The 17,484-nt window shown below is 37.2% G+C and overlaps 1 protein-coding gene and 2 long non-coding RNA genes across 6 annotated transcripts in view; all 3 read right to left on the reverse strand.

Moving 5' to 3' along the window:
* Nucleotides 1-1,800: 1,800 nt before the first annotated feature.
* On the reverse strand, nucleotides 1,801-13,455 carry LOC310727821 (scavenger receptor cysteine-rich domain-containing protein DMBT1-like). 4 transcript variants are annotated; one of them, XM_083544672.1, is made up of 15 exons: nucleotides 13,343-13,455; nucleotides 12,053-12,082; nucleotides 11,875-11,904; nucleotides 11,647-11,745; nucleotides 10,125-10,160; nucleotides 8,491-8,638; nucleotides 8,210-8,391; nucleotides 7,598-7,696; nucleotides 7,038-7,073; nucleotides 6,581-6,719; nucleotides 6,032-6,243; nucleotides 4,398-4,573; nucleotides 3,741-4,132; nucleotides 2,097-2,341; nucleotides 1,801-1,932 (listed from the first exon to the last, which is right to left on the reverse strand). In XM_083544672.1, exons 1-15 carry the CDS (start codon nucleotides 13,425-13,427, stop codon nucleotides 1,892-1,894), a joined length of 1,950 nt encoding a protein of 649 aa, XP_083400798.1. In that variant the 5' UTR covers nucleotides 13,428-13,455; the 3' UTR covers nucleotides 1,801-1,891. The 4 variants fall into 4 exon arrangements, with proteins under 4 accessions (XP_083400798.1, XP_083400797.1, XP_083400800.1 ...); XM_083544671.1 differs by having other exon boundaries at nucleotides 8,491-8,641; XM_083544674.1 differs by lacking the exons at nucleotides 11,647-11,745; nucleotides 11,875-11,904; nucleotides 12,053-12,082; nucleotides 13,343-13,455 and adding an exon at nucleotides 10,743-10,848.
* Nucleotides 13,456-13,826: 371 nt separating this feature from the next.
* On the reverse strand, nucleotides 13,827-16,178 carry LOC310727948. The gene is made up of 5 exons (XR_014534122.1): nucleotides 16,078-16,178; nucleotides 14,789-14,818; nucleotides 14,611-14,640; nucleotides 14,383-14,481; nucleotides 13,827-14,126 (listed from the first exon to the last, which is right to left on the reverse strand). It is a non-coding gene; the product is annotated as an uncharacterized lncRNA (long non-coding RNA).
* A 238-nt stretch (nucleotides 16,179-16,416) lies between these two features.
* The window catches only part of LOC310727947, a 2,485-nt gene continuing 1,417 nt past the window's right edge, over nucleotides 16,417-17,484 (reverse strand). The window contains exons 3-5 of the long non-coding RNA XR_014534121.1: nucleotides 17,316-17,345; nucleotides 17,082-17,180; nucleotides 16,417-16,716 (exon numbers count right to left, since the gene is read on the reverse strand). This is a non-coding gene — a long non-coding RNA (uncharacterized lncRNA). The remainder of the gene's footprint in view (nucleotides 16,717-17,081; nucleotides 17,181-17,315; nucleotides 17,346-17,484) is intronic.

Below are 17,484 nucleotides of genomic sequence, written 5' to 3' on the forward strand. Positions count from 1 at the left end.
CACCAGTTTTATTCTATTCTATCATATTAATCAACGGTTAACGCTGTTCCAGTGCGTCCATTACTTTTATTTAACACAAAAAAATGTGTCACATCCTGTTCGGCCTCTTACATAAATTACCAATTAATTACTTATAAACCAAATAAAACGTAGCTCAGAATGGCCTTCATCCACATAAACCTTGTGGTAACTAAAAATTTCACAGTGCAAGTTCTTACTTACGTAACATTAACCGCGATGTCAATTGGTTCCTAGACATACACACTAACTTAAATTAAACAAATACACCAATCAACACATTTTCCCAGGTGTCCCAAAGGAGAATAGAGGTAAGTATCAATTACTCAGTCTTAAGTTCTATTTATGCTCCGATAGGCTGAACACACCAGGAGAACTCATATGGCTTGCACGTGCTAATGCATTAGCTCACACTATGCTAACAGTTGGACCTCGAAATCTTGTATCCACGCAAATGACCGAGCGCTGCATCCTAACCGCCGCATCCTAATGTTCCCTGAGTCAAGCTGGACATCGTAAGATTTGTGGTACACAGGTGTCACTACTGTCGCTTTTCTCCATGTTTTGTTTCGGCTCCTCCAGCTGGATACGGACTCTGTCTCCCTGTTATAGAGTATCTAGATCCTTCGCATGTCTATTGTAGTATGCAGCTTGACGGTTTAGGTTTTTAATCTGTCAGCAGATTGACATGAGAGCTCTGGTTATCCTACTAAACAACCTCTGTGCTGGACTTCTATTGATCCCGTGTGATGGTGTGTTTCTCTGATCAAGAATTGTGAGGAAAGAGTATTTTCCATCAGCTTTTCCTTTTTCTGCAGTCTTTTTGCAGTTTTTACTGCTGTTGTTTTGTGGGTGGCCTGGTGATGATGTCTTATGTTTGAATTCCAACTGTCTGCTGAATATTTTGAAATCTTCTGATGTATATTGTGGACCATTATCTGAAAAATGGGCTTTCAGCTTATGGATAACAGTGGTGTATTGTGTGTGGGGTAAATAATCAAGTTCCCAGAAATTAGTAAGGTAATTAACAGCAATGAGGTAGTTTCTATTGTCTAAAATAAATATATCTGTTCCAACCTTAGACCATGGTTTGCTTGGTAGGTCGTGAGACCACAGTCTCCTTCTGCTGTTTCATATCCATAGACCTGCAGATGTCACATTTTTCTTCAAATGTTTTTATCTGATCATTCTTCTCCAGCCAATTAACACATTCTCTTGCCCTTCTTAGACATCCCTCACTGCCCAAATGTGATGAATGTGATCATGTAGAATGAAGACAACTCCACCCTGAGTACTCAATTCCTGCAATTTCCTGTCTTTACATATTTCATCTCTAATAGTCTTGAGTCTTGAAAAAAAGTTTGTAGCTGCATAAAATGTGCGTCCTAACAGACAATAACAGACTATGTGTAGATTTTATGTGACTAAATTAAACTAGAAATCAATAAAAGTATGACGTTTGGTGTATTTTAAGAGTTTTATCCTTATATTGTCATTATTTGATGTGAATGAAAAATCATGCATTTGTCCTTTTAGGTTTTCAATTGTTTTCCATTGTTAAAACTAAGCTCATGCTAGTTTATATACCGTTTTGCTAGGTCATGTACCGTTTTGCTAGGTCATGTATCGTTTTGCTAGGTCATGGATCTTTTTGCTAAGTCATGCACCATTTTGCTAGGTTATAGACCGTTTTGCTAGGTCATGGACCGTTTTGACTGCTCTTCAGCAAATATAACAAGCAAATATATTTTTTGTCATAACACAAAGTACACCACACCAGTCTGCTTTTGAAGAATGCTTTAATTAAAAAAAAGGTATTCATGGTATTTAGAATTCAATGCTGAATTAACTATATTAAAGTAATTGTGAGATTTCACTCCTCTTCCTGTGCCTTGGCTTCAGCTTCCTCTGGACCTGTAAGTATATAAATACAAATTTTAATACTTGAAATCACATTCTTAAAAATTTTCATCTACTATATTGTGTACAAAACAGAATGGTTAGATTTATCTAATAAGAGCTTCCAAAGTCTCTACCCTGACACTAAATAAGACTAAATTCATAAGTTGACCTCTGACCTTTGAGTGTGATTGGCCCAAGAGTGACAACTTCGGTGTGGTTATCAGAGCTCAAGCCTCGTTTCCTGCGATTACGGCATCCTTGGCGACATCGTGAGTTGTAGTCGTTGTCGGCGCAAATAATGAGGTCACACCTGAGGAACACCTGGCTGTGTGTGCGCAGGAACTTGAATGCACTGAACCTGAACTGGGCAAAGTAGCGGTTTCCGTTTCTGTATATGTATACTGTGCTGTCTCTCTGACACCTGGAATGACATTAATGTAAATAAATATATGTGTCGCAAGAATGTATATGCAAATTTTGATAAAATAATAGAAGATGTAAATAGAATCCCATTATATGAAGTACATGTATTGCTCCAAACAGTGATGCCTGATTTAGTGGACCAGAACCAGAAAAGGCAAGCAAGAGCTTGAATGATATTATGGCTATTGTGACATCTCTTTGTGTACCACTTAGGTGTACTAAGGTGGTTCAGTGGTTAAAGATCTGGGTTACTTAGCATAAGGTTGGGGGTTCAAGCCCCAGCACTGCCAAGCTGCCACTTTTGGACCCTAAAGCAAGACACTTAACCCTAGCTGCTCCACGGGCACCCTACTATGGCTGACCCTGCGCTCTGATCCCAGCTTCCTGACAAGTTGCGCTATGTGAACAAGATTCAAGCCCTTGTATTGCCATGCTGCCATGCCTGGGGCCCTTGAGCAAGGCTCTTTACCCTCTGTTCTCCAGGAATGCTGTATCATGGCTGACCCCAGCTTCCTGACATTGCTGGTATATGCAAAGAAAGAATTTCACTGTGCTGTAAAGTGACAAGTATAAACCTTTCTTTCTTGAATTTACTTGTTACCAAATAGGACCAGTTACATTTTACCAGTTGTAGCTCTGTCAGGCCACACATGCCTACCCAGGGAGAGGTAGAATAAAATATGTTAGCCAGTGGAAGGGTAGGAGAAGTTGTTTTTCACCCAGGTGAGGGGTAAAAGTTGTTTATTAGTGAAGGGAAAGTAGGATTTGTTTCAGCCAGTGGGAAGTAGGATAATTTGTTTGATCCAGTGTGGGGTGGGTGGGTTTAGAAGAACTGGTAACAGCCAGTAAAAGGAATAGAGAATTTGTTTTAGCCAGTGGAGGGGTAGGAAAGTTTGTTTCAGAAGCAGATGACCTTATCCAGAGTGACTAACATTCTCCTTCATATAACTGGTCCAGTATCAGCATGGAAAGGCACCACATTTACAGGAATCACTGAATCTGGAGCCTGTAGAGCCTGCACTTGGGTTTTGTCTGTAGATGTCAACCCAACTTTCAAAAAATCATAACTGATCCTCTCTAGTATGTGTTACAAACTTAGTTATAAGATCACTAAAAGCCCTGCTAATAGGAGGGAGGAGGTAATTACCTCATTCTCAGTTGATTTTGTGGTCAACCTGGGGTTACATTACCTCTTCCAACTAACCTTGGTTCTTAATGCTATTTGTTGAATTTATCTCCATCAGTACAACCATTCGTGACTCATTATGCCAACACTCTGATTGGCAGGGGGAATAGCGGGAGCAAGAGTAATGATGTATGCCTGCTCATTTATTATGTTAATTTTGCCTCTAAAAATGGGATCACTGAGGTCTAGCTGTTGTGTGTGTATGTTGTACCCGTTGCGTATGAGGTCATAGGTGCGGATGGTGAAGTCGTGGTTGGGCGAGGCCACACAGGAGTCGATGAACAGGTGGAGGCTCGGTTCAGCTCGTGTTAGCTGCACCTGGACGTACAGTTCCTGATTGAGGTTCACTTGGTACGGGAATTCGGTGATGGGGTAGGAAAAGCTGCTGGATGGGTAGAAGGCCATGGTGGTGTTGAACCGTCCTGTTCCGCTGATGGTTGCATTTGTAATCTCTTTAGCTTCATAGAGGGTCCCGACTGAGGAATCACGCTCCATCACACAGCTCACAAACATTAGGAAGTGTGTATCACGCCGCGTGATCTCACCTGATGCTGACTGAGCTGCTCGCACATTATTGGTGTAAATAATACGGCCATTCTGGGTCTGGGGGAGGTGAGCAGAAGAAGTCCATATGAATGCATATTAAATGAAACACAATAAGATAATGATTTGCAGAAACCATTAATTTTTTTCTCCTGCGTTTGTTCTCCAAGTCCCATTCAGCAGCCTGTACTTACTCTTACTTAAAAACAGCTAAGACTTCTACAACAAAAATCTGGAAGCCTCACTTTCTTCTTTTACCTGCCACAATCATCCTGTACCAAATTTTCGAACATGTTATGTGATATGTTATTAAGTGTAGCATTACCTTCCTCTTGGTGCTACAGCTCTGAAGAGGGAAGTTGAAGGTGACATAGTAGTAGTCAGTTGAAGCTCTGCAGCGATGGTCATCCAGGTAAAGGTCCTGCCAGTTGAAGCCCATTGAGTCCAAGTACGATTTACGGATGGCGATGTTCATCCATTCAGAGGAGCAATCCACATGGCCTGCAGCACATTCAATACATCAAATAAAGAGTGACAAAATTCAATGACATAGAACCCTAAATGTGCATTTTGGATGAGTTGTTGGTTTCAGGTTTTTTTTTTTCTTTTTTTTACCAACCACGATAGTGTTAAAGATAACTGCTAGCAATAATAATAATAATAATAATAATAATAATAATAATAATAATAATAATAAGACATAGAAAGAAAGAACCATTTTACTAAGAACTACAAGGAACATATAACTACAGTAAAATCATATTAATGTTTAATTTATGTTGTAAAAATATCCAAAAATGATGCAAAATAAAAAAATGTATTCCAAAATAAAGTTCTTAGAAAACCTATTGAAACATTTTATTTTATTTTATTTAAGCATTACTGTTTATAAATCCAAGACCAGGATTCAAAGTTATGCCAAATTCAGTGCTATAGAGGTCGATAGCTGATAACTGGAACTGGAGCTGATGCTGGAACTATCGGCAAAAATCCATACCAATAGTTTTTCCGGGTTGAGTTATGCGTCAAGAGAGCGGCCTCTAGAGGTGTAGGTCGCTCTGAATAAGGTCATCTACCCAATGCCATCAATGTAAATGTAAAGGCATTTGGTAGACGACCTTATTCAGAGCGACCCACATTTATCTTATTCACACAACTGAGACCCAAGAGTGGAAGCTTGGTGTGGCTGGGATTTGAACTTACAACCTTCGGATCCAAAATCCAACGCCTTAATCACTAAGATACAAACTTATTCGAAGTGTCTTTCGTGTATTCATTTTGGATGTGACTGTTTTGATTTACTTGAAGTGTTACTTTTTGTTTTCGTTAGAATGTATGTCTTTTATTTACCACAATATTTATTAATATCATTTCAATATTCATATTTATTTCGTTTAGCACATTTTTCATTATCAGGACCTTTTTATTTTTGTAATAAAGAAAAGTAATATTTAGCATCAACATGTTTTTTGTTTTTATCCAATATCCATTTTAAAATGTATCGCTCAATTAATCGTTTATCGGCAAGTACGATCCAACCAAGCTACCGGTATTGGTAAAATCCACCTCTAATACATACTACATTATCCATCAGCTCCTACTGTGTCACATAACATGGTGCATTACTGGTTAAATAACATGGTTACACCTGTTTTCTGTTGGCCCTTGAGGAACATCTCCAACATTGTCAACCTTTTGTTGTTGCTATTGTGTTTGCGTCATTGTGTATGCCTCAGCCACGTTCGCGTATCCAGGGTGTACGTCTAAAGTGTTGGTTTTGATAGATTTTTTGGTTATTTTGTCAGATATTGATTTACAAAGGAGGAACAATTTAGACTCAAGATCATTTCTAGATGATGCATTTAGACCTTGTTTTTGTGCATGTAATAAGTCCAGATGAATTCAGACCAGACTCGAGTCTTACAGCAGTGAATGACGGATGTATAGTGGGTTACAGACCTGTGTTTTGGTTGAGGGAGGAGCTGAAGTAGGCTTTGAAGCCACGCCCGACCCCAGAGTAATCGCTCCTGAACAGCACGGTCATGTATGACGAGGTCGACTGGAAGTCCAGGTGACTGGTGGTGTTGTGACAGAGCTTTCCTATTAGAGGGGACGTGGTGGACGAACCATCATACACGTTCACGTAATCACAATTGCAGCAGCGCTCCAGACTACACACACACACACACACACACACACACACACACACACACACACACACACACACACACAAATGAATTAATTAATAGAAATCTGTATAAATTGACTAAAAAAGAAAACAGATGATCTTGCATTTCTGTCTACAATAAATAAATAATGAAAATTTATATATTTAAAAACATTAAGTTTATAACATGAAACACATGAATTAATATATATATATACAACTTGAATTCTGTGAAATATAAACATTATACATATAAATATATAAATATACAGTATGATTTTCAAAAGTATTTGAATCATTTTTAGATGTAAATAATAGAGAGATTGAAGAAATGGACGAACTCTAAGTCCTGGAATGAGAGGAAGATGGTTTGTCCCGCCGGAGCCGAGAGGCGCCACACACACTGCGCGTTGTCATGGTAATACCCAGGGTAATAAGGGCTGGAGATGGAGCCCGAGCCATAATAATTCCCCCCACAGGCTGCACAGTGTGTACACACACACACACACACACACACACACACACATCCAAAAAAAATATTATTAAATGGAAAACACATTGTTCAGCTATTTATTCCAGTCTACAATAATAATAATAATGAAAATAACAAGAGCACAAAAGTGCATATCAAAAAGAAAATAATATTTCTATTGTTAAAATATCCAGTAATAATAACAAATATATTTCAGGACACAAAAAGAAAAAAGAATGCTAGTGTGCATATATAAATATATATATAAAAATAAAACATTCACACACTATATATATATATATATATATATAAGGTAAAGAGCTCACCTGGTAAAGGAGGAGACGTCACATGGTCACAATACTCTGTAAAATACAATAAATATACACAATAAATAAACACACCCACTCACACAGACAGACTGAATCGAAGACAGAAAGGCTGTTGAAGACAAACAGACAGAACAAGAGACACACAGAATGACAGATAAACCAATCATGAGAAAGATAGAGAGACACACAGAAAGGATGAAAGACACAATAAAACGTAGACAAATTGATCAGGACAAGTTGAGAGACACACAGACAGAACGAGACACAGATAGATCAAGAGACAGACAGACAAAATTAGAGACCTATTAAGACATATGGAATTAGAGACAGAGAGAAGAAGAAATAGGTTGAGAGACAGAAAGACAATTAGAAGTGAACAAATGCAACGTTGAGATAAACAGATAGGCAGATCAAGAGTCAGACACACTGAGATTGAGATTAAGACAGATACACAGGATGAGAGATGCACAGACAGAACTAAAGACGAATAAACAAATTAGAAAGACAAAAAAAATTATATATATATATATACTGTATATATATAGCATTTTATATACCATGATAATCGTGACAGCATCTTCCGTATCGGTCACATGAACTCTCACAGGAGCATCTGCTGTTACTGGTGCCACACCTGTTCTTACACATCGGAGCAGCTGCACACACACACACACACACACACACACACACACACACACACACACACACACACACACACACACACACACACACACACACAAAATCAAATACTTAAGCCATATCAGACCTGTCAGGATTTAAGGGGTTTCTGTTTTTTGTTTTTTCTTTCTTTGCGATTCTTGTTTTTTCCCACCAGATGTCGCCAGAGTGTTCCCGGGTTTTCGTTAGCTCCTATTGGTTCGCCTGAGTTGTGTTAGTCTGAGTGTAAAAATTAATGTTAAATTCCCCTTTTGTGCCTTTTTTCGAAGTTACCAAGCAGATTTAGATTTTTGCTCTGCCTTTGAGTGTTTCTTTTTTATTTCAATCTCTGTATTTGGGTTCAGACACCAAGAACATTGTATGACTCCAAACATGGGCGTGTGGGTGCACCTGCAGTATGCAAACTGAACGGGTGTCAGTCAGTCTATAAAAGTAAATATGAGTGTTTATAACAGGTTCATGTGTAGTGAATCGTTGTATGAAATTCATACATTTGAAAGTCCACTCAGCCTGAAAACCTCGTGCAGTCGCATTACTGTCTGTGGAGAAGACGACCATCATGTATCTGCTGCTGGAGTTGAAGGAAACTCCATTTTCGGTTGCGAAACCCAAAATCGTGGAACTGTTGTTTGGCCCGTCGTACACGTAGATAGAATCGCAGCATAAGTCCAGACTGAAATAAATATGAGACATGATGTTATGAAGCGAGAATTATGGAATGAATCGTTTTTTCGTTGATTCGGCAGGTGGAAACAGGCAGATGATTTCTTACTTGACAAACGTGAAGGTTAACGAAACCACCTGCAGCTCCCCAGCCATCAGGGTCCACGTGCAGCGTGCATTATTGGGGTAGTTATTGGGGTAATTGGGGCTGAAGAACTGCCCTTGTTGCTGAGTCAGAATTCCACCGCATGCAGATCCTTCTAGAAAACATTGTTTTGAACACAGGGAAAATTTTTTCCATAAAATTTTCACTTTTCTTCTTCACTCGGCTTCTTGGTGAACGTTTTTCAACTTGATTCAACTGATGTTCATTTCAGTTTCGGGGACATTTGAACGTATATTTCTGTCAAACTTGACAAGGCTCAACCTGTTTCCCTCTACACACAATCTTTTTATTCCCAGTGAAATTATTGCTGATTGTAGGTGAATTCTGTCTATGTCTAGATCTTGAGATCTCCACAGACAGCTTTCTGCTCTCACATTTACTGGGTTGGAATTCGTATTTATACTCAATTGAGCAGTTTTTTGGTGCTGGGATTTGAACTCACAACCTTGCCACAACCATAAGGCCAACCTTTGAACCACTTTCTCACCTTTGGTCACTGCATGAAACCTTCAAGGAACCATGGACAATAAACCGTCCTTTTCTTCTTCTCACATTGCTTACTTTAAAAAGTAAATGTTATATAACTCACAGCCTTGTGTTTTCTATTTCATATTTCATGTTCGGTTATAAAAAATATAAAACGATGCTTTTTTAAAAATATTAAATCACAGATTTACAGACGTCCAAAGAGGCCACGCGTTATAATATTATTTCTTTCGTTTTTTTCTGTTTTCTGTTTATTTCCATCCATGTGCCTGCTGCCACTGATGATTATGTTATTATCTATGATGCTGCCTCTAGAACATGCTCTTATGCCGAATCTTCTTCTTTCGGCTTCTCCTATTAGGAGTCTCCACAGCGGATCATCCGTCTCCATCCCCCCCTGTCCTCTACATCTGCCACTTTCACACCAACTACCTGCATGTGTTCCCTCACCACATCCATAAACCTCCTCCTTGGTCTTCCTCTTTTCCTCCTTCCTGGTGTCTCCATCCTCAGCATTCACCTACTGATATACCCCATGTCCCTCCTCTGCACATGTCCAAACCATCTCAATCTCACCTCCCTCACCTTGTCTCCAAAACGTCCTACATGCGCTGTCCCTCTTATAATTTAATTTCTAATCCTGTTCACTCCCAATGAACATCTCAACATCTTCCGCTCTGCTACCTCCAGCTCCACCTTCTGTCTTTTACTCAATGCCACTGTCTCTAAACCATACAACATCTCAGGTCTCCTTCAGGTTGCATCTTCTAAATAGAACATAGTCCATTTGTGTGCACCTTCCTCCACTCTTATACGTCACCCTATGATCCTCCTTCTTCTTAAAATTCGTGTTCACCACTGCCATTTCCAACCTTTTAGCAAAATCTACCACCATCTGCCCTTCCACATTCCTCTCCTTAAGACCATATCTACCCATCACCTCCTCATCACCTCTGTTCCCTTCACCTACATGCCCATTAAAGTCTGCCCCAATCACCAATCTTTCATTGTGATTAGTGACAAGTCATTAAAATACTTCTATTAAAGTCACAATAATGAGAGTCATGGAGAAGTTTACAGAGGAACCGTACCTGGGGTTGGAGTTGCAGTTGTATTGGAGCAGTGATCTATAAGAAAGATGAAAAAGGACATCATGTTTTACAAAATGCAGGAAAAGACAGGTGCCCCAATACTTTTGTTTATTGAGACACCTGTCTTTTCCTGCCATCTGAGGTTCTTCCCCAAACGCTAAGCACACAATTGTATCTGACATTTTTGGATGTTGTAACATGAAATTCTTCATTTACTTTAACTAGAAAACCAAAACCTGTTCCAACATGAAAACGCCCCTGTGCACAAAGCTCCATGAAGATATTCTTCACATGGGTTGGAGTGGAGGATCTCCTGCTCTAGAGCTACAAACCTATTGATCATGAATAAATGTGAACGCTGACGGCACCTCAGATCTCCTCACCTCATCTACATCAGTACCTGACTTTACTAACACTCTTGTGGCTGAATGAACCTCCACAAAATCTAGTGGAACACCATCTAAGAAGAGTGGAGGTTTATTATAACAGCAAATGGAGGCTAAATGTGAAATGGGACATTTAAGAAGAAGCACATGCAAATGTTCTAGCATCAAAATCAAACCCAAAAACAGAAATACAGTTTACATCAAACAGATTTTATTCAGATTTTGTTCTTACTGTAATAATCGTGACAGCAGTTTCCGTAGTAAAGGCAGGAGCTCTGGCAGGAACAGGCGCCGAAATTGTAGCCGCAGTTATTCATGCAGGAATAATCAGCTACTGCAAATAATAATAATCATTCATTCATTCATTCATTCATTTAATAATAATAATAATAATAATAATAATAATAATAATAATAATAATAATAAATTAAATAATATAAATTGGGACACTGTGTTTAATATAAACACAAAATGATTTTCACATTTTATAAAGCCAATTCTTTTTTCTCTGTACAACAATATTAAATGTTGAAATGAGGAAATGCACCATTTTAAGGAAAATATGTAAATAAAAATCTCCAAAACCCTTTAATATTAATGCTGTTTCAGAATATTGTCCAGTACATCAGTATTCAGTACAAACACTTCACCTGTTGTCGACAAGCCGTCGGCCGTCGTGGCTGTTCAAACAGAGTGAGAGAATATTCAATAAGATCAAATTTGACACAAAAACAAAATGAAAGAAATGAAATGAAGGAAAATTCTTATAATTGGTTACAAAACAAACACAAAGGAGAAACAACACTTTCACTGAGAATGGAAAGAGACATTTCGGGGGTCTCATGTTTACCTGAATCCGTTGTGGTGGAACAATAATCTATATGGACAATGATAAAGAAGTGAACGTCAGATTTCTGTTATTATTATTATTATTATCTTTTTAAATAACTGTGTATTTTACAGTATGAACAAGAAGAAAAAAGTCTTAGAATAATCTAATAATAGTTTAGTTTAAAGAAAAAAAAAAGGTATTATTATTATTTTGATTATTATTAATTTTAATGCAGGCTAAATTTTTTTATTCCATTTAAATGATTTGTGTGTGTGTTAAATACATTAAGTCATGTTTGTCTTACAGTAATAATCATCACAGCAGTGTCCATAGTACTGGCAGGAGCTGGTGCAGGAACAGATACCACCATCATACCCACAACGATCCCTGCAGCTAATGTGGTCTAAAAAAAAAAAAAAAAAAAGGAAATGAAATAATGATAAAAAAAAAATAAAGCTCACATTTAATACATTTAAAGTCAGCTAACGATTATTTCTTTATCAGAATAAAATATTCAATAGTGAACCCTCACCCTCTGTCAGTGTTTTTACTGTCGTCGTGGCTGCAAGAAACAACGGCCCAATAGATATTTACAGGTTTGGAAAAATACAAAGGAAAGAATTAAAAAAGAAAGAATTGTACTGGAGTGAGGGAAACATTAAAAATGGAAAAAGGCAGAAAGAATTAAGAAACGTTGAAGAAATTTTTACCTGTTTTTTCTGTGGTGCTGAAACAATGGTCTACATGGATGATTATAAAAAGGGAAATGGGGGAAAAAAAAAAAGGAATATTATTTATACGTAAAACATCATGTTTCTGTCAGCCTACATTTTTTGTAAACTGTCACGAACTTCATAATGATTTATTCTATCAACAAAGTAACAAGAAATGCAGAAATGTGTAAAAAAAAAAAAAAAAGATCTTATTTTTTTAGCTGCTCCCATTAGGGGGCGCCACAGCGGATCATCTGTCTCTATACTGCCCTGTCCTCTACATCTGCCTCTTTCAATCCATCTACCTGCATGTCTTCTCTCACCACATTCATAAACCTCCTCCTTGGTCTTCCTCTTTTCCTCCTTCCTGGTGTCTCCATCCTCAGCATTCTCCTACTGATATACCCCATGTCCCTCCTCTGCACATGTCCAAACCATCTCAATCACACCTCCCTCACCTTGTCTCCAAAACGTCCCTCTAATAAACTCATTTCTAATACTGTCCATCGTCGTCACTCCCAACGAACATCTCAACATCTTCAGCTCTGCTACCTCCAGCTCCACCTCCTGTCTTTTACTCAATGCCACTGTCTCTAAACCATACAACATCTCAGGTCTCACCACAGTCCTATAAACTTTCCCTTTCACTCTCACAGATACTCTTCTTCTCCCTGCAACCGCACCCCTCCACTGCCCTCCCTCTCATTTACACACATGTACTCTGTCTTACTCCTACTGACTGTCATTCTCCTTCTCTCCAGCGTGTACCTCTCCAGGCTCTTCTCAACCTGCTCACTACTCTCACCATAAATCACAATATCATCCGCAAACATCATAGACTCCTGTCTGACCTCGTCCGTCAACCTGTCCATCACCACTGCAAACAGGAAAGGGCTCAGAGCCGATCCTTGATGCAGTCCAACCTCCACCTTGAACCAGTCTGTCGTTCCTACTGCACACTTCACTGCTGTCACACTGTCCTCATACATGTCCTGCACCACCCTCACATACTTCTCTGACACACCAGACTTCCTCATACAATACCACAACTCCTCTCTCCACCCTGTCGTACGCGTTCTCTAAATCTACAAACACATAAACTCTCTTATACGTCACCATCTGCTCCTCCTTCTTCTTAAAATAAGTATTTACCACTGCCATTTCCGTCCTTTTAGCAAAAACAACCAAAGATTTTATAACAAATTTAAATGTTCTAGCGTCAAAATCAAACCCAAAAACAGAGATACAGTTTACATCAAACAGATTTTATTCAGATTTTGTTCTTACTGTAATAATCGTGACAGCAGTTTCCGTAGTAAAGGCAGGAGCTCTGGCAGGAACAGGCGCCGAAATTGTAGCCGCAGTTATTCATGCAGGAATAATCAGCTACTGCAAATAATAATAATCATTCATTCATTCATATAATAATAATAATAATAATAATAATAATAATAATAATAATAATAATAATAATCATTCATTCATTCATTCATTTAATAATAATAATAATAATAATAATAATAATAATAATAATAATAATAATAATCATTCATTCATTCATTCATTTAATAATAATAATAATAATAATAATAATAATAATAATAATAATAATAATAATAAATTAAATAATATAAATTGGGACACTGTGTTTAATATAAACACAAAATGATTTTCACATTTTATAAAGCCAATTCTTTTTTCTCTGTACAACAATATTAAATGTTGAAATGAGGAAATGCACCATTTTAAGGAAAATATGTAAATAAAAATCTCCAAAACCCTTTAATATTAATGCTGTTTCAGAATATTGTCCAGTACATCAGTATTCAGTACAAACACTTCACCTGTTGTCGACAAGCCGTCGGCCGTCGTGGCTGTTCAAACAGAGTGAGAGAATATTCAATAAGATCAAATTTGACACAAAAACAAAATGAAAGAAATGAAATGAAGGAAAATTCTTATAATTGGTTACAAAACAAACACAAAGGAGAAACAACACTTTCACTGAGAATGGAAAGAGACATTTCGGGGGTCTCATGTTTACCTGAATCCGTTGTGGTGGAACAATAATCTATATGGACAATGATAAAGAAGTGAACGTCAGATTTCTGTTATTATTATTATTATCTTTTTAAATAACTGTGTATTTTACAGTATGAACAAGAAGAAAAAAGTCTTAGAATAATCTAATAATAGTTTAGTTTAAAGAAAAAAAAAAGGTATTATTATTATTTTGATTATTATTAATTTTAATGCAGGCTAAATTTTTTTATTCCATTTAAATGATTTGTGTGTGTGTTAAATACATTAAGTCATGTTTGTCTTACAGTAATAATCATCACAGCAGTGTCCATAGTACTGGCAGGAGCTGGTGCAGGAACAGATACCACCATCATACCCACAACGATCCCTGCAGCTAATGTGGTCTAAAAAAAAAAAAAAAAAAAGGAAATGAAATAATGATTAAAAAAAAATAAAGCTCACATTTAATACATTTAAAGTCAGCTAACGATTATTTCTTTATCAGAATAAAATATTCAATAGTGAACCCTCACCCTCTGTCAGTGTTTTTACTGTCGTCGTGGCTGCAAGAAACAACGGCCCAATAGATATTTACAGGTTTGGAAAAATACAAAGGAAAGAATTAAAAAAGAAAGAATTGTACTGGAGTGAGGGAAACATTAAAAATGGAAAAAGGCAGAAAGAATTAAGAAATGTTGAAGAAATTTTTACCTGTTTTTTCTGTGGTGCTGAAACAATGGTCTACATGGATGATTATAAAAAGGGAAATGGGGGGGAAAAAAAAGGAATATTATTTATACGTAAAACATAATGTTTCTGTCAGCCTACATTTTTTGTAAACTGTCACGAACTTCATAATGATTTATTCTATCAACAAAGTAACAAGAAATGCAGAAATGTGTAAAAAAAAAAAAAAAAGATCTTATTTTTTTAGCTGCTCCCATTAGGGGGCGCCACAGCGGATCATCCGTCTCCATACCCCCCTGTCCTCTACATCTGCCTCTTTCAATCCATCTACCTGCATGTCTTTTCTCACCACATCCATAAACCTCCTCCTTGGTCTTCCTCTTTTCCTCCTTCCTGGTGTCTCCATCCTCAGCATTCTCCTACTGATATACCCCATGTCCCTCCTCTGCACATGTCCAAACCATCTCAATCACACCTTCCTCACCTTGTCTCCAAAACGTCCCTCTAATAAACTCATTTCTAATACTGTCCATCGTCGTCACTCCCAACGAACATCTCAACATCTTCAGCTCTGCTACCTCCAGCTCCACCTCCTGTCTTTTACTCAATGCCACTGTCTCTGAACCATACAACATCTCAGGTCTCACCACAGTCCTATAAACTTTCCCTTTCACTCTCACAGATACTCTTCTTCTCCCTGCAACCGCACCCCTCCACTGCCCTCCCTCTCATTTACACACATGTACTCTGTCTTACTCCTACTGACTGTCATTCTCCTTCTCTCCAGCGTGTACCTCTCCAGGCTCTTCTCAACCTGCTCACTACTCTCACCATAAATCACAATATCATCCGCAAACATCATAGACTCCTGTCTGACCTCGTCCGTCAACCTGTCCATCACCACTGCAAACAGGAAAGGGCTCAGAGCCGATCCTTGATGCAGTCCAACCTCCACCTTGAACCAGTCTGTCGTTCCTACTGCACACTTCACTGCTGTCACACTATCCTCATACATGTCCTGCACCACCCTCACATACTTCTCTGACACACCAGACTTCCTCATACAATACCACAACTCCTCTCTCCACCCTGTCGTACGCGTTCTCTAAATCTACAAACACATAAACTCTCTTATACGTCACCATCTGCTCCTCCTTCTTCTTAAAATAAGTATTTACCACTGCCATTTCCGTCCTTTTAGCAAAAACAACCAAAGATTTTATAACAAATTTAAATGTTCTAGCGTCAAAATCAAACCCAAAAACAGAGATACAGTTTACATCAAACAGATTTTATTCAGATTTTGTTCTTACTGTAATAATCGTGACAGCAGTTTCCGTAGTAAAGGCAGGAGCTCTGGCAGGAACAGGCGACGAAATTGTAGCCGCAGTTATTCATGCAGGAATAATCAGCTACTGCAAATAATAATAATCATTCATTCATTCATTCATTCATTTAATAATAATAATAATAATAATAATAATAATAATAATAATAATAAATTAAATAATATAAATTGGGACACTGTGTTTAATATAAACACAAAATGATTTTCACATTTTATAAAGCCAATTCTTTTTTCTCTGTACAACAATATTAAATGTTGAAATGAGGAAATGCACCATTTTAAGGAAAATATGTAAATAAAAATCTCCAAAACCCTTTAATATTAATGCTGTTTCAGAATATTGTCCAGTACATCAGTATTCAGTACAAACACTTCACCTGTTGTCGACAAGCCGTCGGCCGTCGTGGCTGTTCAAACAGAGTGAGAGAATATTCAATAAGATCAAATTTGACACAAAAACAAAATGAAAGAAATGAAATGAAGGAAAATTCTTATAATTGGTTACAAAACAAACACAAAGGAGAAACAACACTTTCACTGAGAATGGAAAGAGACATTTCGGGGGTCTCATGTTTACCTGAATCCGTTGTGGTGGAACAATAATCTATATGGACAATGATAAAGAAGTGAACGTCAGATTTCTGTTATTATTATTATTATTATCTTTTTAAATAACTGTGTATTTTACAGTATGAACAAGAAGAAAAAAATCTTAGAATAATCTAATAATAGTTTAGTTTAAAGCACATCACTCCGTAAATCTCGCTTTATGGTTGTTGTAAAAGGCATAAATAAAATATTTTATTTATTATAATAATCATATTTATTATTTTTATATTTTTTTATTTTATGAAAAAAAAGGTATTATTATTTTTTTTATTATTATTAATTTTAATGCAGGCTAAATTTTTCTATTCCATTTAAATGATTTGTGTGTGTGTTAAATACATTAAGTCATGTTTGTCTTACAGTAATAATCATCACAGCAGTGTCCATAGTACTGGCAGGAGCTGGTGCAGGAACAGATACCACCATCATACCCACAACGATCCCTGCAGCTAATGTGATCTAAAAAAAAAAAAAAAAAAAGGAAATGAAATGAAATAATAATAAAAGAAAAAATAAAGCTCACATTTAATACATTTAAAGTCAGCTAACGATTATTTCTTTATCAGAATAAAATATTCAATAGTGAACCCTCACCCACTATCGGTGTTTCTACTGTCGTCGTGGCTGCAAGAAACAACGGCCCAATAGATATTTACCGGTTTGGAAAAATACAAAGGAAAGAATTAAAAAAGAAAGAATTGTACTGGAGTGAGGGAAACATTAAAAATGGGAAAAGGCAGAAAGAAATAAGAAACGTTGAAGA

The sequence above is a fragment of the Silurus aristotelis genome (genome assembly GCF_946808225.1).
Source record: "Silurus aristotelis genome assembly, chromosome: 6".
Lineage (NCBI taxonomy): Eukaryota > Metazoa > Chordata > Actinopteri > Siluriformes > Siluridae > Silurus > Silurus aristotelis.

Excerpts from the sequence above, each read along its gene's own strand:
- LOC310727821 (XM_083544671.1), bottom strand. The coding sequence starts at position 13,427 with ATGAATAACTGCGGCTACAATTTCGGCGCCTGTTCCTGCCAGAGCTCC. Across the intron at positions 6,720-7,037 it reads GACGTCTCCTCCTTTACCAG|CCTGTGGGGGGAATTATTAT; the intron begins GTGAGCTCTTTA and ends CACACTGTGCAG. Across the intron at positions 2,342-3,740 it reads TATGACCTCATACGCAACGG|GTGTCAGAGAGACAGCACAG; the intron begins GTACAACATACA and ends ATGTCATTCCAG.